The sequence below is a fragment of the Schistocerca americana genome, chromosome 6 (genome assembly GCF_021461395.2).
Source record: "Schistocerca americana isolate TAMUIC-IGC-003095 chromosome 6, iqSchAmer2.1, whole genome shotgun sequence".
Lineage (NCBI taxonomy): Eukaryota > Metazoa > Arthropoda > Insecta > Orthoptera > Acrididae > Schistocerca > Schistocerca americana.
Window position 1 is genome coordinate 87,805,069 of NC_060124.1, and position 27,153 is coordinate 87,832,221.

A 27,153-nucleotide genomic window follows, 5' to 3' on the forward strand; every position below is an offset into this window, starting at 1 on the left:
TGGTAACCACTTGTCGGGGTCGCTCGTCCAATGCAGCTCCTGGCTTCTCGTGACAGCTGTCCCTCCTGCACGCACACATTTGTGTGGCACAGTAAAAAGGTTCTCTCACCCTCGTCATTAAAATAACGGGTGTTCGAGATGGTGGAGCCAAGTGTTTCTAGAATTTATACTCAAATCCTTGAAGCCACTAAATATTCCTCCCCTTAGCTCTAATACACGATATTTTACACATATTCATCATGTACATTAATATCTATCACAACAATAATTTATATTTCAATCGATATTCAATATATCTCTTTTAGTTCTTGTGTACTTAATACCTAAATTTTCCTTTCCTTGTTTTTGTTTGTTTCAACAATCACTATCTGAGCATTTCACCCAACATTGGAGTTAGTACTTTTACATCTAGGAATCGTGCGGACAACATTTTTTATTTCCAATCAAAAACTCCAGGTGGCATAGACTTTTGATTGCCTCGATATTTAGTATAATTCTCTAAACTATCTTTTCTTTAGTACTTAACAGTCTCATTTCATACAGTAGCTTGTAGTCTGGAGGAAACGCTGGAGAAAAAAAAATGAACATGTTCTTTCCGACACTCATAAGTCTTAATAACGCTGTCGATGTAAAGAATCCAAATTTATCAGAATAATCTCTACAAAATTGTGTGACTTCTGTCACAATAGTCCTTCCCTTTAGGCACAGTACCTATACTTTACCTCTGGGTTGCTCCTATGGATGCACTACCTCCTTCTGTTTTGGTAGGTATGCCCCTTTCTTATCCCTGTATTCTATGGTACAGGTCAATCCCCTTCTTAGTGCCCCTGGCCGCACAGTATCCTTCGGTCTGCCTATCTGCCCTTTTCTTCATTCAATAAAAGCAGGGTGTGGCCCCCCTTATCCTTTGTGAGTAGGCCCCATGGTTCGTTGCCCTAGTATACATCTTTATGTATACTGCCGCTAAATATTACCTGGCAAAATTCAATTCTACTTCACACTTCACTCTTATCTCTGGGTACCTTATTTGATCCCCTAGAGTCCTTCACTACTTTTTAACTTCTACACTTTCAGCGCACCTCATATTTATATATAACTCATTATATCATACCTTCCTTTATTCTATACTTGTCCCACTATCCTACAAATCATCAGAACAAATATTCGACTGATATTCCTAAATAATTATCACCAGTAGTTCCTACCTGGCTTATGCTCATTAGTTCTTCCTTAGTTTCTACTCTCCTTCATTTCTCTCACTTCCTTGTGTGATATAGAACTGTCTCTGTTCTTAAACATGTGTAAATATATAAGAAGCAACAAAAGAAAAAAAAGGGACGATGCAGAACTGTCATATTTCAACCATACAATGTGTGCCTCTACCCAGATGTACATATATCTTTTTTCCCTTCCATCCCTTGGCGGTTCCGACATCGCTTTAGGTTTCTAGCCCGTAATTTCCACATTTGTGTCTAAGTGTAATCTTGTGTGTATGTCGATGTGTGTTCGTGCAGCCTGATTCTTTGGCCAACTTATGTGAAATAAGCTGAAGGTTATAGGAAACCACAGAGAATGAGAAGGACATCAGCGGTAGAAGTATATGCAGACACATGTTGATGGTGTTGAGACAGCAACCAGCCACAAATTTATTTTCAGTTCCTTTATTCAAAAGGTACTGTTACCGGTTTCGAATCATTATGATTCATCCTCAGATGGTTTCCATGCTTTCATTACGACATGTGGTGTGTTTTTTTACAGATTAATTGTCCTAAAATATAAATAATACATAATAATAAGCACGCCACACAGATGGTTGCGTTACAGATTTGCATTGGATGTGACTTACGTGAAATGCCGGTTTGGAGTGTAATGCAACCATCTGTGTGGTGTGCTTATAATTAGGTATTATTTATATTTTAGGACAATTAATCGGAAAAAAACACACCACATGTTGTAATGAAAGCATGGAAACTGCCTGAGGATGAATCATAATGACTCAAAACCGGTCACGGTAGCTTTTGAATAAAGGAACTGAAAATAAATTTGTAGCTGGTTGCTGTCTCAACACCATCAACATTTGTCTTCAAATAACAGCCACACTCTCGAACCATGTCATCATATGACAAAATTGCACAACGAAGTCTATGCATATGGAAAGAGGGAACGATAGACCGGTACTCAAATGAGCAGTAAGAAAGGAAAAAATAGAGATGGTTGCTAAGATCGAAGGAGAAAAAGAAGATAGCCCCAAAGACAGGAAAACCATTCCCACCCCCCTTCCCCAGGATCCCTACTTTGCCGATACTTGAGTGAGAAGCTGGAGGAGGTACGATGTTAAACGTCTCCTGCAGAACGGGCATTCGCACCTTCACCTTTGAAGCCCACAAAGAAAAATCTTAGCAACACTTATGGAATGGCAAATGGTGAAGAATCAGTCACACTTGTTTGCGAGGGTCATCTGAAAGGTAAGGTGTGTGTGTGTGTGTGTGTGTGTAGTGTCAGTCATGTCTTTACCTACATTACCCACCCCTTTCAGGATTGATACAAACCCTCCCATCGACATCACATCTCATAAAAGGTATAACTGTCCTACAAAAATACAAAATTATACACTACGATAAGACAGTTATTTCATTAGTCACCTCATATTATATTATTTTTAACTATAATATTCTATTCTGTTCATTCCATCTTAAAGTCACTCTGTTTACATAGTACCATCATATTACAGCTTCTACCAGAATATTATTCTGTTAATTCCATTTCATGTTTAGAGATCACTGTTTATTCGTGATTCTCTTAAATTAGTCACAATCTTGTAGTCATATATGGTCACTTAAATACTAACATGATAGGATAGTTTAAGAGGTTGTGAATAGATTACAGAATAGTTGAAGATTTGAAGGGAATTTGGTGTAGGAAAACTAATGTGGAAGTAACACTGAAAACAACTCAGGAACCGACGGTCGTCACTCCACCTGTTAACACAGAATGTTAACACCCTGGGGAACAGATGTGACTTCACTCGGAACCCATCTGAGTTAACCTCACTCGATTGATTACGGACCAATACTTCTCGTTAAATGTGAAAGTCTCCCCACAACAAAACAATTACCATTTTACTAGGAAGCATGACATTAAGTAAAGTTACTCTATGTTCTAATCTGTCCTGGACATGTTCGAATTCTTTCCATGAGTCATCTCTAACATTGCTATATCATTAAGTTTGGAAAAAGCAACAGTTGAAACATTTCCAGAGATTATACTCTTGATAATTTCTTGATCTATAATTATCTCAAAAGGTTCCGCCAGACTACTTACATTTATCATGTCAAAGTTGGCTAGTTTTTCCTTAAAATTTCTCTCTACATCATCAACTTGAGTGTTGACGCCTGCAATTTGTGATTGGACAATAGAGATCATCTTATCCTGTCTTTCTACACTGTCTTTTAAGGCATGCAACGTTTGCTTTACCACATCGAATGTAACATTGCATACATTTTGAAATGATCCTAATTTTTCGACAAGCCCATTTCTATATTATTACATTTATCTTCAATGTCAAATTCAAATTTTTAAAGTTAAATCTTGAAATTGCACACCCTGTCTCTGGTTAAATTCAGTAAATAGTTGAATAATGTGAGTATTTAAAGAACTGGTTAGCTCATTCTTTAAATCTAACTTCAGATTTTCAACTCTCTTACTCAGAGTGTCAAACTCAGTCTTTAACATGGTTACATTTGTTGCTTGACTGTTTAAGATTTCACTTCGGCTACTTAAAACCTCACTCTGAGCATCTAATTTGGTGTTCAATTGGGCATTCACTGAATCTAACTTAAAACTTTGATCACTTAGTTCCTGTCTTAAAGAAGCATTTTGAGCATTTAACTCTGCTCTTTGAGTATCTAACTTAGCATTTAGTTCTTTTCTCAAAGAGGCATTTTCATCACTTATTTCATTTCTTAAAGCCGCGGAATCTGCTCCCTGGGCTTTAAGTAAATTCACTACCTCAGACTGGTCTGGCACCTCCTTACTCACTGTCATAACCATGGCTGGTTCTGAAGTTTCTCCTGTTTCTTGAATGGTATCCATATCCCGAGTGATTTTTGACCTAGTGATCATCTAACACAACATCACCTCTAAATGTACTAGCTACAGTACTATAGTCTTTGAACAGTTTCTTCTTCTTTTCAATTTTCTACTAGAATAATTATTGTTGTTCTCTCACCCGGCGTAGAGTTTTATGCTGCGTCAGCGAGCAGGTGTAGAATCGGCACCGGTGAATAGCACAGGCGCCAGCAGTGTCGAACATTGGTTATGGCATTGGCGTTGGCAAGCAGATGCGAAGTCAGCAACAGGGAACAATAGCCATTGCAGTCAGCAATGGTGGCGGGTTACAGCATCAGCAGCTGGTTACTGCCTCGGCTGGTTACTGTGTTGACGTCAGTGGCTGGTTGCTGCATGTGTGAGAATTGCTTCCTCCCCACACCCAAATCTTCTTAATCGAAAAGTTGAGACCTTCCCTTCATTCTTTTGATGTTACCTTCTCCCATCTTATATTGTGTTGCATTCGCAACTTTCTTCCTTTGGTTCAGTAGACACAACGCAATTACTCGAAACAGTTTCTCAGTTTTGTTATGTGTGGTTGCTATGGCAACTCAAATATCTTCTTCCCGTTTTTGACTTACAATTTCCCTTTTTCTTCGAGTCCTTTCTCTCGGTCGCCACATTCTAACACTTTTTTGGATGACAAGAAAAAGTGCTGTGTTGGGTTGCATGACTCACATGTCTCTTCCAGTTGACTCATACATTGCACGTACAGCCGATCCTCTTCTTTGGGTCATCAGCTATGTCACTCTCACCATTTAATTCTCCTCCAATGACTGTATTACATTAAAGGGAATAATATTAACCAAATCTCTAATCTTGAAATAAATCATGTACTCGTAGCATCTTTTCAGTTCAACAACAATATATTTTCAACTCTCATCTCTAAAGTAACAATTATTCTGTATGAGCTCCAGCTAGCCAGCTGGTTCCATGATAAATGTCATAATCGACAAAACACCCATACAATTACGTACGTGCTGCCTCATGCAGAGCCAAGACATGAAGTAAGAGTCTCTACACAATACACGCTTCATCTGTCTCTGTAACAATCCTCATGACACCACAAACCATGGAACATTATACAAACACCCTTTGACTTTTTGATATAAATTCCAAGGTGCTGCTGGTAACCACTTGTCGGGGCCGCTAATCAGACGCAGCTCCTGGCTTCTCGTGACAGCTGTCCCTCCTGCACACACACACACACACACACACACACACACACACACACACACACACATATATATATATATGTGTGACACAGTAAAAAGGCTCTCTCACCCTCGTCATTAAAATAACGGGTGTTCGAGATGGTGGAGAGCCAAGTGTTTCTAGAATTTGCCCTAAAATTCTCAAAGCACTACAAGAGCCAGGGTTTTCCACCAAGGAGGAACTACAACAATTACTAATGCAAAATGTGCACAGTTAGCAGGAGCTAGTGGTATCAATGTTATTTGCAGTGCAAGCATTGGTGACTGTAACAGCAACATGCACTGTGCCATCACTGTTTATGGCTTTTCCATCATTTAATGATTAAAGCGAAGAGTGAGTGTTGATAACTGACAGTTGAAGTTACACTTGACTGTTTGGCAAGTTTCTGACATGGAAAGACTAAAGACAGTGTGCTTCTAGAAGCTTTCCCTGCAGACAGAATATGCCATAATCTTTCGAGTGTGAATCTGGGATAGTAATATTACTTGTAAGGTTATAAGCCAAAATACTGGAAAAGCAAATATTACTATTCTGGATGCATGCCTGAAAGATGATGGAATAAAAGGTGATGTTCTTGTCATGAAATCTTGAATTATGTCACTTACTACAGAAACTAGAGCCACTAATGCATATGGCAGAACCTGAGTTGTCTAGAATATTTTCTTCATCACATGAATATTTCTGTTTGAAAAAACATATTACCACAGCTACGTTAGAATTTTGGCAGTGGAAAAAGGGCACAAACAAGTCTTGTGAAGACTGGACCACCAACCTATAGGAAATAAGTAGGAATTGTAGTATTAAATGTCTGAGGAGGCAAAACTATGCAGACATTCTAGTCGGCGACATTATTGTGTATCTTACCCAACTCAGAGGTGAGGAAGCACACACTGAGGAAATTTACTCTTTCTTTAATGTGACTATCTCAAGCATGTGAAATTGCCCATGCAGCCCAGACGTTGTTTATGATGTAAGAAGATGTTGTGGTAGCTCTCTGACACCAGTAGTGCGGGACATAATGCCCCCTCTGGTGGGGACCTCAACAATCTGTGGCACAGATCACATCATAAACAATTGAGGCATGTGAGGCAAACCTTTAAGCCCATGGATGTAACCATGTGCCTTTGCTAGGAAAACTTCCAGTTTTATTCATTTACAATTACATCACTCACCCAGTAAACTTTCTTGTGGTAACTGATGCGGACGATATTTTTGGGGCAGACTCTTACCATGCTTTCGGATTTACAGTTCACGAAAAACTACATACCATGCAGTCCCATTAACCTTGTGTCACCCTAAAGACTTTCTGTGATAAACATACTCAAATCTTCTCATGTGGATTAGGGAAGCCACTGATTTTGAAGCTTACATCACTATTAAGCAAACGGCTGCCTTATGCTTTCCTTCAAAGTTCGCCCAGTGAACCTTGCTCTGAAGGATGCCTTCATGACAGAAATTGATAGACTCACTCATGAAGATTCGTTAATGCCTATTCTCCACAGCCAGTGGGCTACTCCACTGCTAACAGTATGCAGACTCAATAGCACATTGAAACTTTGAGGTAATTTTAAAGTAATGAGAAAAGCACAAACTGAAGTGAAAACTTATCCCTACTGACCCCAGATGAACTCCTCTCAAATTAGGCCATAGTACTTTATTCGGTACAACTGACCTTGCAGAGGCATATTTTCAAATTCCCTTCAATGCAGCATCACAAGCTTTCCTATTGCTCAATATGCTGTATGGCTCCTACCTTTACAATTGGTTACCTTTTGAAATCTCTTTGCCCTGCCACATTCCAGCATTTCCCAAGGGAAGTGTGATAGGACTGCTGTTGTTCCCTTCTCTACATACATAAATGATTTATGATCTGGCAGACAGGAGGGGCAGCAATCTGCGATTGTTTTCTGATGATGCTGTGGCGTACAGTAAGGGGTCAAAGTTGAGTGATGTAGGAAGATACACAACGGCTTAGACAAAATTTATAGCTGGTGTGATAAATGGCAGCTAGCTCTAAAGATGTAAAAATGTAAGTTAATGCAGATGAGTAGGAAGAACAAGCCTGTACTGTTCAGATACAGTATTACTATATATCCTGCTTGACACAGTAAAGTCGTTTAAATAACTGTGTGTAATGTTGCAAAAAATCTGGTAGGGAAGGTGAATGGTCAACTTTGGTTTACTGGGAGAATTTTAGGAAAGAGTGGTTCACTTGTAAAGGAAACTGCATATAGGATGCTGGTTCAACGTATTACTGAGTACTGCTCCAGTGTTTGTGATCTGTAACAGGTCAGATTGACGGGAGATATTGAAGCAATTCAAGGCAGGCTGCTAGATTTGTTACCAATAGTTTCAAACAACACACGTTACGGAGATGCTTCGGGAACTCAAATGGAAATCCCAACAGGGAAGGTGATGTTCTTTTTGAGAAATACTACAGAGGAAATTTAAAGAACTAGCATTTGAAGGTGACTGCCAAATGATTACACAGCCACTAACATACATTGTGTATAAGGACTACGAAAATATGATGCAAGAAATTAGGGCTCATATGGAGACATTCAGACAGTTGTTTTTCCCTTGCTCTATTTGCGAGTGGAACAGGAGGCGAAATTACTGATAGGGGTAGAGAGTACCCTCCGCCACGCACCGTATGGTGGCTTGCAGAGTATGTAAATGTAGATATAGACCAATTACTATGAAGTATTCCAAACTGTGTCACATATCTTGTTGAGGTTTTGGTTACACGAGCAATTCCAGAGGATCCTCTCCACATCCTTATGCTCTTATTTCAGAGCAGACAGGAAAATGAATAAACTGCAATCTGTGAAAGTGTTTCTTTATGCAACCATCCTTGATACATTTGGGAACTTCTTGGTCAATGGATCTGAGCAAACAGAAGATTATGTTGGGGCCACCACCTGAGAAAACATGATGTCCAACACCACACCTAATGCCTTCTGTGGTTTTCTAGCAAGGTAAAGGGAGACCACAATTGAGCACTACAGCCTGGTGGAGGAGCTTCACGGCTGCCTGTAACACACCCACATGTATGTGTTGCACCTGCTGCCGGTGTATGTCATCATCACGGCCTCTCTCTTCCAGGTGGGTGTCTTCTGTGGGGACTCACAGTTTGACAAGCACAAACCTGGATTTACAGGACAATCTCCATCCACGATTGGTCCATAATGTATACCATGGTCTCCGCCCATATACTTATGCAACACAACAGAAATCAACTTCATGTCCAGAATCTTGGCAGCAGCCACCTGTTTCTACATCCCAGTGGATCATCCAGTCCTGAGGTGACATATAAAATTCACATCAAGATTTGTCCTGCCCTGACCTTCCACAACATGCCCATGGAAATTGACCTGCAATCCTTCCTCGTGGCAATTCCTTTGGGCCTTGCACTACCCACCATTTTCTTGCCAAACAATCACTGCTGGGGAAGGGGATGTAGTGACAATACCCAGTGTCACTACGGAAAGTGAGAAGCTGGTACAACATTACTGTTGACTGCCCAAGGCACCAATACTTACAGTGTGCTTGTTATCAGAAGTCTCCTTTGATGAGACCACACCAGATTCCTGCATATAACAGTTATGTAATTAACAAAGTACACACCGACTGACATATTAGTTTGATAAATGGTGTTTATGTTTCACACTCTGTGTGCTATTGACAAAACTTTGAAAATGCATGAATTGATCTGAATTGGATTGCTTACTTTAAGACAGCTTGTAATGCACTGTGAGTGGTCTGTAATAGATCTCGAACTGTCTAATAAACTGGAGTTAGTGTATTAGATCCATATGCTGCTCACTTTCTACAAAATTAGTATATATATATATATATATATATATATATATATATATATATATATATATATATATATATATATATATTGGTAATGTAGATATTAAAAAAGGTAATGTAAGATAAACATCAGCTGCTTAACATAAATGAAAAAGGCTTTTTGGCAGTAATTTCACTGTGTTAAACTTTTTCTGTGTGAGTATACACAGTTTGTACCACTTGAAGAACAGTTAATTATTGATGTAGTTTCTAACACTACTTTTCTTTTATTAAAGTATACTTTGAATCGTTTTATGTTCCTGATGAGTCTCCTCTCCAAAAGATTGCGGGTGGGCAGGTATGTGAATGAGAGAGGGTGGGTGGGTGGATGAATCAGTCAATCAATCATAATGAATGGAAGTAAAAATGATAATAATGATGTATGGGGTTGGTTTCATGGTCCACATTCCTGTGATTAGCCCCAATGCAGGTCTTGTTATAAATGATGTTACTTTCATTTGTGTAATTTAGATTCATCTTCAAACAATGGAAAACCCTGGGTGGAATGTAACAATACTGTGAGAAGGAAAGTTGCCACTCATCATATAGTGGAGACGCTGAGTCACAGATAGGCACAACAAAAAGAATTTCACAATTAAAGCATTCAGCGATTGGCCTTCGTCAACAACAGACATAAATACGCATGCACGCATGGCTACACATACACACGCACGCACGGCTACACACACACACACACACACACACACACACACACACACACACAAATGCAACTCACACCAGTGCGACTAAGCATCTCCACTGTATGGCGTGTGGCAACATTCCTTCTCACAATATTGTTACAGTCACCTTCATGTCACCAGTACCTCAGACCTGCAGGAATGGGAACCTGCTTCATGTGGCCTCAACTTACATTGAGCACATGAATGGACACAGAACTGTCCACTTTGGGAATACCCGGTACGTAGTTGCTAATCATGCCCTAATGCAACTGTGCCCTAATGAACAACTTAAGGGATCTGAATGCTGCTGTACCATATTTACATCCTCCCATCCATTTACTAGCTCCCCTGAGCTATGCAGATGGGACCTTGCCCTCCAGTTTATTGTCATATCCCAACATGGTCCTAAACTTAAGCTCTTGACATACAATGGCCCCCTCTCACTTTTTGTTATTATTCATTTATTTATTCACTCAGTTATTTCCTTTATTGTATTTTACCTTTTTACCTCTGCTTTCTGTCCCTCTCTATTTGTCTTTCTTCCCATCCTAATTATTTTGCTTTTTGTTCTTAAAGCTACGATTCATTTATTTTTTCTTCCTCTTAATCCAGCTTTACTTCTCACTATATAGCCATCATCTGTAGACTGAAACTGAACACAATTCTTACTGATGTACTATCTTTGACCTACTTTCTCTGGTGCTACTCCTTCATGTTTTTTGCACTTTGTCATCACAACAGGTGAGCTGATGGTAAGTACAGGCCAGCACTCCAGTATCATCTATATTATGATGATGATGATGTTTGGCTTGTGGGGCGCTCAACTGCGTGGTTATCAGCGCCCGTACAATTATCCAATCTTTGCTCAGTCCAATTTCGCCACTTTCCTGGATGATGATGAAATGATGAGGACAACACAAACACCCAGTCATCTCGAGGCAGGTGAAAATCCCTGACCCCGCCGGGAATCGAACCCGGGACCCCGTGCTCGGGAAGCGAGAACGCTACCGCGAGACCACGAGCGGCGGACTCATCTATATTACAAACAGACCAACCCAACTGATGGTTCATGGTGAACAGTCTCAATTGCAGGTTGCCTATCTAATGACATCCAGGTGCAACAAAAATTTGACTGTCAATATTTCGTATAATTATTGCACAAATTTAAAAATTTGAAGTGCTGTCATATTCTGCTCATTATGAGGTATAATCTTACGTTAAAGGTTTAATGTAGTAAGACAAGTATTGCAGGTAGAAACTGTGTATATGTATTGGGGCAGTGTAGCTAACTACATGTGAATTACCCTGGCGATATTCATCCAGTTTTCGAGAATGAGAGAAGTTAGTGACTTCCAATAAACTTTATATACAATTTCAGATCTTTATAAATTTTTTCTCATTGACATACTTCACAAAATGATTAAAGGAAAATATTTATTGCTTACTGCCTTTTTACTGTTCTTACAGTAAAACTTTTGCATCAGCCATGACATTTTAATTTGTCATCTCTTTCCTATTAACTCTATTTGCAACACACTTTGCAGACAGTATCCAAATGTACCATGACATCACTGTATGACATGTAGTTCAGGAGATATAATAGCATAAAGCTCAAGAAATAGTGCAAATTGTTGTTGTTGCTATTCAGGTCTTCAGTCCAAAGTCTGATTTGATGCAATTCTCAGAGCTACTCTAACCTGTCCAAACCTCTTCATCTCTGAAAAACTACCGCATCTTACATCCTTCTGAATCTGCTTATCATATTCATCTCTTGGTCTCCCGCTATGATTTTTACCCTCCACATTTCCCTCCAGTACTAAACTGGTGATCCCTTGATGTCTCATAACATACTCTGTCAACTGATCCCTTCTTCTAGTCAGGTAATCCCACAATTTCTTTCCTCCCCAATTCTGTTCAGTTACATGATATACCTCTGCAATCTTCAGCATTCTTCTGCAGCTTCACGTTTCAAAAACTTCTATTCTCTTCTTGTTTAAACTTTATTGTCCATGTTTCACATCCATACATGGCTACATTCCATACAGTGCAACCCTGCAATATTGTTATCTTTGTATACGTACTTCCATGTGGTGAAACTTCTTGATGTGTGAGTGGTGCTTTAGATTATATGTAACCATACACATAAAAAAATGTGCGTCATACAGTCTTCACTGTTGCATGATCGCAACCAGTCAACATTATAATGTTATGGCGTGGATTTTCAATAGCACCACCACCCCAAGGAAACTTCATCCTTTGGGGAAATAAAAAGTGAAAGCTAATGTAAAATGTATCTTTACGTGAACTAGCCATCTGAAGATGAACCTGTAATATTCGAAACTGGTAAAGGTGCTATTTAAATAAACAAAGTTGCTTGTCACTGCTATCTTCTATGTAAGAGTCAACTTATATTTTGTACACTCCCACAGGCTCACAATGTCAGTTTTTGACAAAATAGCATGGAAATTAGATTTTTTTGCTTTTAAGAACACCAACAAATTGGCTTAGTAAGCTACAACCTACCAGATACACCTCCAACAGTATTATGAAAAGGATAGTTGCTACTCACCTTATAGCAAAGATGGCAAGTCACAGATAGGCACAACAAAAAGAATTCACAAATATAGATTTCGGGCAGTAAGGCCTTCATCAAAATTAGATGACAAACACACACACACACACACACACACACACACACACGCACACGCACACGCGCGCACACACACACACACACACACACACACACACACACACACACACACACACACAAATGCAACATGCACACACAACTGAAATCTCTGGCAACTGAGGCCACACTGCGAACAGCAGTACCAGAGGTGGCGGTAAGGAGGAGGCTGGGGCAGAGAGGGGGAGGGATAGTAGGGTAGGAGTAGCGGTCACTGACGTGCTGTTGGGGAGTGTACAGGGATGAGTTGGAAAGAGGGTAGGGCAGCTATGTGCTGTCGAGAGGTTAGATGGAGGGCAGTGGAGAGGTGGGGATAGCGGAAGAGGAGAAAAGTAAATGTAGTGCTGGTATGGGAACAGAGAAGGGGCTGGATAGAAGTGGGCAATGACTAACCTTCATTAGTCATTGTCCTCTCCCATCCATCCATGAAATGACCGAGCAGGAGCTTGAGAGATACACTGAAAAATTAACTGACATGACTAGGATGAAACAACCAGTGTTTTATCTTAACAAATTCACCAAAAAGCAAATGGTTTTCTGATGCAATAACAGAGAGTGCTTGAGACTGTTCAAAGGAAAATGATTGGAATTATGACAATGTAGTTAAATTGACTAAACGAGGTACTTGATTTGTGATATCTGAAATAGAAGCAACAGTTATATATCTGGGACAAAATCCTACAAGTCTTTGTATCATAGATGAATTTCTAATAATGCATTGGAAGCCAATTCCACTAGAAGCTAACTTTTAAGTAGCCAAAACATTGGCTCCAGATTCAAGGTAAATGCACACACTAGTTTTCTGTAACAGTAGGTGAACTGAAGGCACACTTTGTTCTCTGCATCCCTATGTCACAGACAAGGAAATCTACCACTCAAGGTAACTGGTCAAATTGGGTCCTCTCATCCTGTGATCTGAGTGACATGCACCTCCTTTTCTACCTTTGCCATCCTATTTCACTCTTGTCTCTGAGCAAGGAACTAATAGTTCCGAAAGCTAGTATGGTGTCATCACTTTCACTGTTATAACTGTCTACTGGCAATACTAAACATTTTACTTCCTGAAGGTAAGCGACGGCCAGAAATTCTGCCTCATAATTTATTAGTTTTCTTAGTTGAATTAAAGACATTCTCATGCTAATGTACTCTGTTATTATTCACAATTTTACACATAAATGACTATGGATCATGCTGTCAATTCTTTGGGTTATTTGGGTATTTGTGTCACCTAGTGATCCACCCAGAACAGGCTTTCATGTTGGGATAATAATGAGCCATTTTGGTCCCATGGGATGCCTGCGAAATAAATGTCCACCTAGACAGATACCAACATGCTTGGATAAGCCTTATACAACTAGCATCACAACAGGTGCCCAAAAGGTTGTCTACAAATGACTGATTTGGCTTAACTGCCATACATCCCTTCACCATGTAGTGTAACGGCACAAAAGTATTTATACATCCCATCAGGATTTAGTGTAATGGAACAGAAGTACTTTTATTACAACTTGAGATTGAGGTGTTTTCTTTCTTTCTTAATAGTGATTTGTGCCATTATTGAAATCCAGGGAGTGAAGTCCACATCCCCACTCCCTGTGACAAACAATGTTCCACTTCTGCACTGCATAGTGTTTGCTGAAGCACACAGAGTTTACGGATATGGAGGACTGTGGGTACCTACCACTCCATAGCCCATTAACCTCAGGTTTGCCAGACTTGTACCAATAAAGACAGGACAAGTTGCTTAAGGTGCCGACCATTTGGCATGAACTGGGGGTCATCCATGCCTTATCGAATGTCATGGATTGTACAAACTCTGTATCAAGGACACGGGCAACAATCGGTCTCACATTATCTTGTCAGAAGATAACATCACAAAGACCTCAAAGATATGGTACAGTCACCAGGTTAACATGTCAGAAATGAGGCACCTGGTGTGCAAATTACTCGTTATGTGAACGAGAGGTGACTGTTTTGTGTACCCAATGGCACCCATACTATCACACAAGTTGCTGGACGCATATGACAATCATAGATGCAATGTGACAATTTGTTCTCCATGGAGCTTCCACATGCAGGTACATTCACTGCGTGTACAGAACCAGGAATTTTCTGAAAAAGACAGTGTAGCACTATGTCAGTTTCCAGTGTCATTACGGGGTGCACCAGCACTGGTGTGTATCTCTTTGTCACCATGTGAAGGGAAACCACAACAATGGTCACCATGCTGACAGCACATGGTGCTCCATATGTGGTCACACTGTCAATGTGGATACTTTTACTGCTGCAAATTAGCCCATTTTCTGACTCAGATTCATGACATGGTTGTAGATTCCTATAGAGATGAATGAACAATATCTGTTCTTTTTGGCATTAGTTGTGTGACGTTGCTAAAATCCTGCATGGTGTCAAGTAAGGCTCTCCTGAAACCATTAGTTCTATATTCACATGACAGTTGTGACACCCTCATAAATGTTGTTGTTGTTGTGGTCTTCAGTCCTGAGACTGGTTTGATGCAGCTCTCCATGCTACTCTATCCTGTGCAAGCTTCTTCATCTCCCAGTACCTACTGCAACCTACATCCTTCTGAATCTCCTTGGTGTATTCATCTTTTGGTCTCCCTCTACGATTTTTACCCTCCATGCTGCCCTCCAACACTAAATTGGTTATCCCTTGATGCCTCAGAACATGTCCTACCAACCGATCTCTTCTTCTAGTCAAGTTGTGCCACAAACATCTCTTCTCCCCAATCCTATTCAACACCTCCACATTAGTTATGTGATCTACCCATCTAATCTTCAGCATTCTTCTCTGGCACCACATTTCGAAAGCTTCTATTCTCTTCTTGTCTAAACTATTTATTGTCCATGTTTCACTTCCATACATGGCTACACTCCATACAAATACTTTCAGAAACGACTTCCTGACACTTAAATCTATACTCGATGTTAACAAATTTCTCTTCTTCAGAAACGCTTTCCTTGCCATTGCCAGTCTACATTTTATATCCTCTCTACTTCGACCATCATCAGTTATTTTGCTCCCCAAAGAGCAAAACTCCTTTACTACTTTAAGTGTCTCAATTCCTAATCTAATTCCCTCAGCATCACCCGACTTAATTAGACTACATTCCATTATTCTCGTTTTGCTTTTGTTGATGTTCATCTTATATCCTCCTTTCAAGACACTGTCCATTCCGTTCAACTGCTCTTCCAAGTCCTTTGCTGTCTCTGACAGAATTACAATGTCATCGGCGAATCTAAACATTTTTATTTCTTCTCCATGGATTTTAATACCTACTCCGAATTTTTCTTTTGTTTCCTTCACTGCTTGCTCAATATACAGATTGAATAACATTGGGGAGAGGCAACAACCCTGTCTCACTCCCTTCTCAACCACTGCTTCCCTTTCATGCCCCTCAACTCTTATAAGTGCCATTTGGTTTCTATACAAATTGTAAATAGCCTTTTGCTCCCTATATTTTGCCCATGCCACCTTCAGAATTTGAAAGAGAGTATTCCAATCAACATTGTCAAAAGCTTTCTCTAAGTCTACAAGTGCTAGAAACGTAGGTTTGCCTTTCCTTAATCTAGCTTCAAAGATAAGCTGTAGGGTCAGTATTGCCTTACGTGTTCCAATATTTCTACGGAATCCAAACTGATCTTCCCAGAGGTCGGCTTCTACTAGTTTTTCCATTTGTATGTAAAGAATTCACGTTAGTATTTTGCAGCCGTGACTTATTAAACTGAGAGTTCGGTAATTTTCACATCTGTCAACACCTGCTTTATTTGGGATTGAAATTATTATATTCTTCTTGAAGTCTGAGGGTATTTCGCCTATCTCATACATCTTACTCACCAGATGGTAGAGTTTTGTCAGGACTGGCTCTCCCAAGGCTGTCAGTAGTTCTAATGGAATGTTGTCTACTCCCGGGGCCTTGTTTCGACTCAGGTCTTTCAGTGCTCTGTCAAACTCTTCACGCAGTATCATATCTCCCATTTCATCTTCATCTACATCCTCTTCCATTTCCATAATATTGCCCTCAAGTATATCGCCCTTGTATAGACCCTCTATATACTCCCTCCACCTTTCTGCTTTCCCTTCTTTGCTTAGAACTGGGTTTCCATCTGAGCTCTTGATACTCATACAAGTGGTTCTCTTTTCTCCAAAGGTCTCTTTAATTTTCCTGTAGGCAGTATCTACCTTACCCCTAGTGAGATAAGCCTCAACATCCTTACATTTGTCCTCTTGCCATCCCTCCTTAGCCATTTTGCACTTCCTTTCGATCTAATTTTTGAGACTTTTTATTCCTTTTTGCCTGCTTCATTTACTGCATTTTTATATTTTCTCCTTTCATCAATTAAATTCAATATTTCTTCTGTTACCCAAGGATTTCTACTAGCCCTCGCCTTTTTACCTACTTTATCCTCTGCTGCCTTCACTACTTCATCCCTCAAAGCTACCCATTCTTCTTCTACTGTATTTCTTTCCCCCATTCCTGCCATTTGTTCCCTTACGCTCTCCCTGAAACTCTGTACAACCTCTGGTTTAGTCAGTTTATCCAGGTCCCATCTCCTTAAATTCCCACTTTTTTGCAGTTTCTTCAGTTTTAATCTACAGTTCATAACCAATAGATTGTGGTCAGAGTCCACATCTGCCCCTGGAAATGTCTTACAATTTAAAACCTGGTTCCTAAATCTCTGCCTTACCATTATATAATCTATCTGAAATCTATCAGTACCTCCAGGCTTCTTCCATGTATACAACCTTCTTTTACGATTCTTGAACCGGGTGTAGGGTTGATTAAGTTGTGCTCTGTGCAAAATTCTACCAGGCGGCTTCCTCTTTCATTTCTTAGCCCCAATCCATATTCACCTACTATGTTTCCTCCTCTCCCCTTTCCTACTACCAAATTCCAGTCACCCATGACTATTAAATTTTCGTCTCCCTTCACTATCTGAATAATTTCTTTTATTTCATCATACATTTCTTCAATTTCTTCGTCATCTGCAGAGCTAGTTGGCATATAAACTTGTACTACTGTAGTAGGCGTGGGCTTCGTGTCTATCTTGGCCACAATAATGCGTTCACTATGCTGTTTGTAGTAGTTTACCCGCACTCCTATTTTCCTATTCATTATTAAAGCTACTCCTGCATTACCCCTATTTGATTTTGTATTTATAACCCTGTATTCGCCTGACCAAAAGTCTTGTTCCTCCTGCCACCAAACTTCACTAATTCCCACTATATCTAACTTTAACCTATCCATTTCCCTTTTTAAATTTTCTAACCTACCTGCCCGATTAAGGGATCTGACATTCCACGCTCCGATCCGCAGAACGCCAGTTTTCTTTCTCCTGATAACGACGTCCTCTTGAGTAGTCCCCGCCCGGAGATCCGAATGGGGGACTATTTTACCTCCGGAATATTTTACCCAAGAGGATGCCATCATCATTAACCATACAGTAAAGCTGCATGCCCTCAGGAAAAATTACGGCTGTAGTTTCCCCTTGCTTTCAACTGTTCGCAGTACCAGCACAGCAAGGCCGTTTTGGTTAGTATTACAAGGCCAGATCAGTCAATCATCCAGACTGTTGCCCCTGCAACTACTGAAAAGGCTGCTGCCCTCATGAATACAAATAATAATATCACTGAATGATAAACCACAGCCATGAAAAGGCCACTATCCTGCCACTGTTGAATTCTGATAAGCTATAACACGATTGGCTGATGTGTCATATTAATAGATGTCGCCTCTCTCCTCTTTCCTACAATAATTAATATTTTTTTGGTACTAACTTTTAGGAAGTGAACAACGAAAGGCCTGATTGATAACAGTTAATGATAGGTCACACATTTATTACCAAAGTGATTACTTATTTCAAAACCAAATTAAATTCACTCAGTTTCAGCAACATCTTCCATGCCACAATACGGCATTAATTATGAGGTCATTAGGAAAGTAAGGAACATTTTCTCTACAGAAATTTTTATCTGATACAATTAAAGAAAACTGTATTTCATATACAATTTGATACCCAAGCTACTTTTCTACATAGTCACTGTTCAAATTTAGGCACTCATCATACCATTTTCTATGCATCCTGCATACTCAGTTTCCACCAAGTTGTTGAACCACTGATTAATGACTTCTTTAAATTCATCATCACTTCTGTAGTGTTGTCCACTCAAAAAATAATTTGGGGAATAAGTGATAATCACTTGGGGTTAAGTCCAGACTGTGTGACGGATGTTGAAACATTTCCAGCTGAAACTGCCATGTCACACCCACTGCAAGCAGACAAGCATTATAATGAAGGAGGATGACTCCATTGGTTAGCATTCCATGCCTCTGGTTTTTAATGGCACAGTGGAGTCGTTGAAGTATGTGACAGCAGGCCATTGCATTTATGGTCTCACCTTTAGGCATGTGGTCAATTAGCAGGACACCCTTATGACCCCAAAACATCATAGCCATAATCTTTCTGGTGCTCAGAATTTGTTTTGCTTTTCTTGATGTCATTGTGGATTGCAAATGATGCCATTCCATTTATTGGCACCTTGTCTCTGGTGTGAAATTTGTTATCCAAATCTCATCACCAGTGACAATTTGATTCAAAAATTCATCATCATCCCTTTCATAGCAACTGAGAAATGTCAATGCAGTTACCATTTGCTTGGTTTTGTGTTCTGAAATATACCAGGCCATGACAATTAATTAGCAAATATTCATCTTCACTTCTCAACAATCTCCGGTGCTGCAGTAGCTGTTAAAGAATTTGCAAGTTATCTGCTGCACCAAAGTTTGCTGCAACTTGCTGAGCCCTTGACAGTGTCTATAGATTTTATAGTGCTAAGAGAAGTTTCAAAAAATTCAGGTTGACACCATGTCCTCTTTCAAAATTACATATTTGTTGCATAATACTGTAACAAAATCAGCTGACAACAACTGTCGGAAAACTACGCCACTCCTTATATATTTGTAACAATTACTGACTATGTCATCCATTATTGGAAATAGAAAATTATGGATTAAAATCAAAATCTTGCAAGAGTGCACATACTGTCATTATTCAGTTATGCATTAACTCATTCCTCTCATACTGCAACATAAAGCTTTACATGGCTTTTAGCTTTTAATATTGAAATTTATAAAATATATTCACTAACAATGATTTTTTATAAAGTTGCTTATCTCATGATGATTATTAGTTGGAAAATGTTTCTAACATTTTTGTGAGTTTACTACACAAATACAAACAGCATGCCAATTTCAATCCTCACAAAAATTACCCTGCAGTTACAAAATGAGAACTGTTTATGTTTTGTGTTCAAGTGTTGATTAGTAACAGTCAAACCAGTGCAGAAATATATGTTTGTTTGCTAAAGTCAGAATGAAATTAATGACAAAATATGAATTGGTATAATAAACTGAATTCTAAATGATCAGATAACTGGAATAAGGCTGTCACAAAATTGTTATAAGCCTGCAAGTGTGACAGTCTGACACCTTAGGTCAACACTTCAAGTCATCCTTATCCTAATGATCATATACTGTTATGTTACATTGGTACGTTCAGTTCGTCTGACAAAATTCGAGGAATCCTCCTGGCACACACATTTTATAGCCAGATCTGCAGTAATAATCTTGTCAAACACAGTTTTTGAAATGTCTGAAAGAATGAGTGCAGTTCACTAATTGTGAAATGCCTGTCTTCTTGGATTTTTGTTTCAATCCTTGCTTGGAATCTATCAGTCACCAAGGAGGGTCAGCCAGACGGATCTCTGTCACGAACATTTTTCCGTCTGCCATTAAACACGATACATCACTTCAGAACACACACACACACACACACACACACACACACACACACACACACACACACACACACACACACAGAGAGAGAGAGAGAGAGAGAGAGAGAGAGAGAGAGAGAGAGAGAGAGAGAGAGAGAGAGAGAGGCATAATATGATCTCCTCACAATCAATCAACATTCAAAAGTGATTTCTGCTGTGAGAAACTCAGTGTGTAATCTTCCCTTATATAAAGAATGTGGATGGTTCCAGTCTATCTACTTTGATGGTTGTGCTGAAATGAAATAATCATATGGCACTAATGGTCAGGAGACCCTGTCTGGGTTAGTTCGGCCACCTAGTGCAAGTTTTGAATTTCACTCAACTCCAACAACTTGTGTGACAATGATAATGATTAGATGAAACACAAATACCCAGTCTCCGAGGCAAGAAAATCCCTGACGCAACTGGGAATTGAACCAGGGCAGCAATGAGATGCAGATATGGTTGTGCTGAAATGTTATTTGCATATGCAAAAATGTAGTACACATCATGTCTATCTGACATTGTCACACGATGTGTTCATGGCATTGCTATTGTAATGGCCAGCTTTATACAGACTGTCTTTAATTTTCTAAAATTTAAAAGAAAACGGTCAACAAAAGTGACTGTAGATATGCTCAATTTGGAGATAACAGAAAATCTCATCTAAGGCTGAATGTCTTTCAGAATAATTTCGCACCAGTTGTCAGGATGCTTCTCAATGCTGGAGAGAGAGAGAGACCACACAGTTAGAGAATACAGGATTACTTGGTAATTATCAAGGACCACATTCCACAGAAAATATATGATAAATATGCTCAGCACCAGATTTTTTTTGTAGATGTAAGGAAGTAGTTTTATTTGTCAAGGAAGGAAGCCCTTGCATGATTGTGTGCCAGATGAATAGCTCAATACTTGCTGCATATGACAACTTACTGATAGTCAAAAATAAGTTTAGTATCAGTCAAATCTGTTTTGCTAGGTATTTTACATTACTGAGTAAATTTTTAAGAAAGATCATAGATGTTACAACAGATCTGCACAAACTTTGATAAAGAAAGATTTTTCATGACATAATTACAGAAAAAATTAATATAAAAAAAGCAAACATAGGAAAAAGCTTGTAATTAGTTAGCAGCAAATAAAAAGCATGTAAAAGTTGCAAGCTTCATAAACTTTAAGAGCCTCGCACTTCTTCATTACTTAAAAAGGGAGGAAAGGGAAACAGCAAGAGAGACTTTACATGCATTAACTATGAAAATCGTAAAAGACTGAGGGCCATGCGAGACTTTTTTTAAAAATATGAGACGGAAATTTTTGATAGAATGTTAGAAACCATCCTCAGATGTGAATGAAATGAGGTGTTTCAATAGAATTTCTGGACCAGTTTTGATTATATTAGAATTTGATTGCAACAAAGCTATAAAATGTAGCTGAGCATGAGCAATCTGCAATAAAGGTTGCCAATTATATTGTCATTCAAAATGAAATGAGGCTGGAAATCAGTTTGAGAGATTTGACCACCTACATGAAGACGGGAATACTTTTACAGAACCAAAGACTGTACTAAAAGCTGGAAGGTGACTATCAACAGCTGTCAAGTAATGTATAAAATGCATGTTTGACCATAAGCTGCTTTTATTTTAAACGCAAAGAAAAGATATTAATACTAAGAATATGCTTGGTATTAGTATGTTTGCTTCTAAAACCTTGTGTCATACATTGATATTCATGACATTATTATTTAAGTAATGACAAATGTAATGTTGTGGCTTAAACCATTTTAACCCTTATGAAATGTTCCATGACTGAAACCGGTCAATATTTGGGTTTACAATAAAAGCAGCTAATTGCCAAACATGTATTTTATACATAGTGATCTGAGGTCTAGTGTGGATACAGCTGAATTTTTTCTATAAGCTAGGTGTTTCTATATCTTGATGTCATTTTTAGCACTGTCAGTTGACCAAACTGAGTGCACTACAGCCATCTTGAAAAGTTGGTATTTGTGGGAGAATAGTGTGAAAGAAGGGAGATTAGAATTTAACATCATGCCAATACACAATTTTAACACCTTCCTACAAAAAAGACAGGATTTTTGTTATATCATCAGGAACCTTTTATCTCCTCATCATCACTGAAAGATATATCGTTAGAGAGAAATGATCACCATTTGAAGAAGGCAAGAAGCTTTAGTGGCAGATTTCGGTATGTGTCGGTGACTGGCACAAATGCAATGTCTCCAAATTCATGTTGTTCAGAGGCCAGCTGGTCCTGAAGGGTTTTCACTTTGTGGCTGTACTCCAGTCTACGCCTTGTAGCAGTCTTGATGTGCTGCTGGAGTCTAGAAACATCTGCAACACGAAAGGAAAAGAGTTAGTAAAAATATTTAATAACTCTAGCTTAGTAAAAATATTTAATAACTCTAGCTTAATTTTAGGTGACAAACAAAGGCAAAATAATAAGAAATATTACAGATTTTTGATTGAGGTATCACTGAAAAGAAAAACCAACAGCAAGCACAAAATGGTTACATTTTACTAAGATCTGAAGACAAATATTTAAAAAAGAGAGCATGGAGAACAGGTAACTTAGTTAAAATGTCACAAAAAAATGAGCATTGAGAAATTAACATTCTTCTCTCTCAGAATGTGTTTCTTAAATTATTTTGTATTCTTTATGAATGCATCTGGATAGATAAATATCTGAGGTAGTTAAGGTGGAGAAAAGGTGGCAGGGAGTCACACACGTGTTATGGTGTACCACATAACAACATCAAAAACTTTACACTTTTATTTCTTTGTTTTGTCATAGGAAGCAAAAATTACTTTGTAAGAGCCCTATACCCTTACATGCCATATTTCTTTACTATACCATTTCTTTTCATATTTTATTATTATTTACCCTTTCAAATGGAGTCTGGCTGCTTATCAATGGTAAGTATGTGGTTGCAGGTCAAATACTACACAGTTATTAACAGAATAAGAAAAGTATATCTCTGGCCATAGAGAAGCTGTGTTAGAGGTGCCAATGTTAGCAGTATCTCAATGCAAGTTTCAGTGCTGTGAAGCCATGGGAAAATGATGTGTTAGCTTACAGACCTCCTGATTTGATAAATATTTCAATGGAGCATGAGAGATGATATTACAAAATAAAGTCACGCATCCATGTCAGGAACACATGGGCAATATAGAATTTCAGATTGTAAGGGTTTAGTGGTATCTCATAGCACACAGCCTATTGAACTTTTTTTGAATCTTTATGAGGAACTGAATAGTAACCAAATGACATTCATGAACTGTCAGTGTTCTTGTATGTTTGCTTCTAAAAGCCCTGTGTTGTACATTAATATTCATAACATTATCTACACACTATTGAAGTAGTGACAAATATACTGTTATGGCTTAAACCATTTTAACCCTTATCTGTGAAGATGGTCCATGACTGAAACTAGTCAATATTTGGGTTTACAATAAAAGCAGCTGATGGTCAAACATGCAACCTTCACTACCTAATTTATTACGGAAAAGTCACTGATTTCACTTAACACAATAAGAGGAGAAAGTATCACTTTATTTTGTTCTGGGTTAAGTAGAAAACAAACTGTAAGAAACACATCGAAATTAAATACAGAGCACAACAGGAAAGAACTTCGAAAACATTTTACGACTTTCAACAAATAACATAAAAAACCTCAAGTGTCATAGGCATGATGGGACATACATTTGCTAACAGTTCAGGGGAATTGGAAAGTGGAATGAAGGATGTGCAGTGTCATAATTGTAAAGTGACTCACTCCAAAACACAGCAAAAGACTGCAATTATCATCAATGGAACACACAAATAACTAACAAACTAAGCACTAGCTATAACAAAAGACGTTACATTATCTTTTACACTTCAGCACAAAAATGCTGTCAACTATATACAAGATCAAAACAGAAACTGGACTTGGTAATGGGCACATGGCCACAGCTCTTAACGTTTTGTTATTCACTTGAATGTAACTTCTTTAGCCCCCCCCCCCCCCCCCCCAACTAAATAAATTCCAATAGCTTTGACTAAATTTGCAACTGCTAAATGAACTTTTAAACATAGTTAAAGGGTGAGGGGTGTTACTAGTGGCAGTCACATATTCCATCACCTCGCAGACTCCAATAGATTAACACAATATACTCTGCTGCACTGAAAGCAATTTCTATGGAAGTTGCGCTGAAGGGTGTGGAGAGTGTTGTTGTTGTTGTTGTTGTTGTTGTGGCCTTCAATCTACAGACTGGTTTGATGCAGTTCTCTATGATAGTCTATCCTGTGTAAGCCTCTTCATCTCTGCGTAACTACTGCAAACTACATCTGTTTATCATATTAAAGCCTTGGTGTTCCTCTAAAATTCTGCACCCCCACCACCACATTTCCTTCTGTTCCCAAATCGATAATGCCTTGATGCCAGAAAGTGTTCTATCTAATGATCACCTGTTTTAGTAAAGATGTGCCAAAATTGCCCCCAGTTCTATTCAGTACCTCCTCATTCGCTATTTGATCTACACACCTAGTCTTCAGCATTCTTCTACAGCATCACATTTCATAAGCTTCTATTCTCTTCTTGTCTGAGCTGCTCGTTGCCCACAGTTTTCCTTTGTGGGGAGTGTTCTTAGGGGAAAAATTTATGTAAAATATTAAAGAAGTCTGGCTCAGTTTCTGATCCATGTATATCGGTCTTTGACTGTCAACAGTGCAGAAGGTCATGCAGAACAAAATGTACAATAACAAATCACTAACCTACACAGAAACTTCAATGTCATGCTGATATGCGTACTGTACTTACCAGACACAGCATATTTCAGTGATATGGGTAAACAAGAACCATTCTGAGCAGGTTCCAACAAACGCAAAACTCCACCATCAGCTCCCCAACTAAACTGTGGTGTTGGAGCAAGTGGACTTGCATTTAATTTAGCTGTGTCACTCTGTTCCTCTGTGTTTGTACGGATTTGGAAATTAACACGCACCTCATAGCTAGCATGAAGGAGAAGTGGAGTGTGCAAGCTCTGATTATGAATTAGATCAGTTTCATGAGTTTCAACAGTTGCAGAAGTCAAACGCTGACCGCTAACAGCATCCGTAACAATTACTTTACAAAGTGTGGGGTGATTGTTTATCCTGCAACAAGAACAGAGTCAATTTAAAAGACTTACTTTTATTGTTGTGAACGGCTTGAATAAACACATTTAAGGTTTGTGAGGATAAAATCTTAAGATTTGGTGGAAAAATTTAAGGAACTGTATACAAACACTCCTGAAATCTAATTGAGTATGCGCAGTTCAATACAAACTGACCATCTAAATACCTATGTCTAAACTCGGGATTTGGAATGAGATATTATGTGTCATGATTGAATGGCATTTCAGTTTCCCTAAATAAGTTAAACAATGGAAAATCCAGGATGGAATGTGACAATATTACGAAAAGAAAAGTTGCTACTCACCATATAGTGGTGATGCTGAGTCGCAGATAGGCACAACAAAAAGACTTTCACAATTAAAGCTTTCAGCCATCACACACACACACACACACACACACACACACACACACACACACACAAAACAAAATTCACACACATTCAGTGTGGTTTCAGTTGTATGAGATTGCAGTTTTGTTAGTGTGTGTGTGTGTGTGTGTGTGTGTGTGTGTGTGTGTGTGTGTGTAACTCAGCATCTTCGCTATACAATTAAAGAAGTTAGTTGAACAAACAATATGCAAGGCATTAAAGAACAGATTGAGAGTACCATAAGAGAGGGTAGTGTGCACAATTTTCACAGCACCACTTCTGCAATGTCTCAATAAGTGGTTTACAGAACAAACCAGTAAATATTACGCAAGGTGCCAAATATCCCACATTATAATGTGGCATGTAATGTGGATCTAACATACACTTCTACTTGAACCAGTATTAACAAATCTGTCACAAGACATGCGTGTATAAAAACTGCTACATGAATTCTGCATAAGTTCCTGTTAGGAATCTTCAGCTTCCCAACGAGTTAAACTATAACAAAACAAGTCATGACCTGTGCTTTTATTAAAATAGCCACAAGCTGCACATTTTAGTCTTTCCCCAATTTGGTGCTGCAATATTGTAAGCATTCACAGTGATATATGAAGAGAAAGAAAGAGGGTGTGTCAGCTGGCGGTTCTATACAGGCAATGAGAGAGCAGCAAAGATACATGTTATGAAACAAGAGACCAAGGAACACTGTCACATTCTGACAACAGTATCCACAACCTCCGAAACTGTAACACATTCATACAAAACTGGCTAATATTTTAACAACCGAGATTAGTAATTTAATTTAAGCAGTGCTATTAGGTTCCACCCTAATCACAACCTCATAATAAATAACACATTAAGAAAAAACAGTAAAATATTTATGACAACAGCAAAGAAGAGAATGGTTTTAATTTCAGTGCTAGAAATTCATCCTCTCTTTTCTCACCTTTATTTAGTTACTTGAAGGTGTCATCCCACTGGCTACTGTGAGCAAACATCCCAAAGATATTTGGGCTCACATGCGAAAAAATGTCTAGGCTCAAACTCGTCTAGGGGTTGAACCGTATATGTCACATTAAATGCCCTAAATTAGACATTTGTGACCCTTTATTTAAACTGTCAGGCTGATGGCAAGTTTTGCGAAAATATATGAAACATGCAAAGTTAATATAACATATAATAACAGTAACTAAATTAATGATCCATAAATGATGTAGGCCACACAG

The 27,153-nt window shown here is 38.7% G+C and overlaps 1 protein-coding gene across 3 annotated transcripts in view; it reads right to left on the reverse strand.

Annotated features, from left to right (window-relative positions):
* Positions 1-27,153, reverse strand: part of LOC124619878 (UDP-GalNAc:beta-1,3-N-acetylgalactosaminyltransferase 2-like) — a 158,858-nt gene that overhangs the window by 18,482 nt on the left and 113,223 nt on the right. For all 3 annotated transcript variants that reach the window (XM_047146503.1, XM_047146502.1, XM_047146504.1), the window contains 2 exons: positions 25,205-25,539; positions 22,553-22,736 (listed from right to left, as the gene is read on the reverse strand). In XM_047146503.1, coding sequence (XP_047002459.1) covers positions 22,553-22,736; positions 25,205-25,539 — 519 coding nt within the window. The remainder of the gene's footprint in view (positions 1-22,552; positions 22,737-25,204; positions 25,540-27,153) is intronic.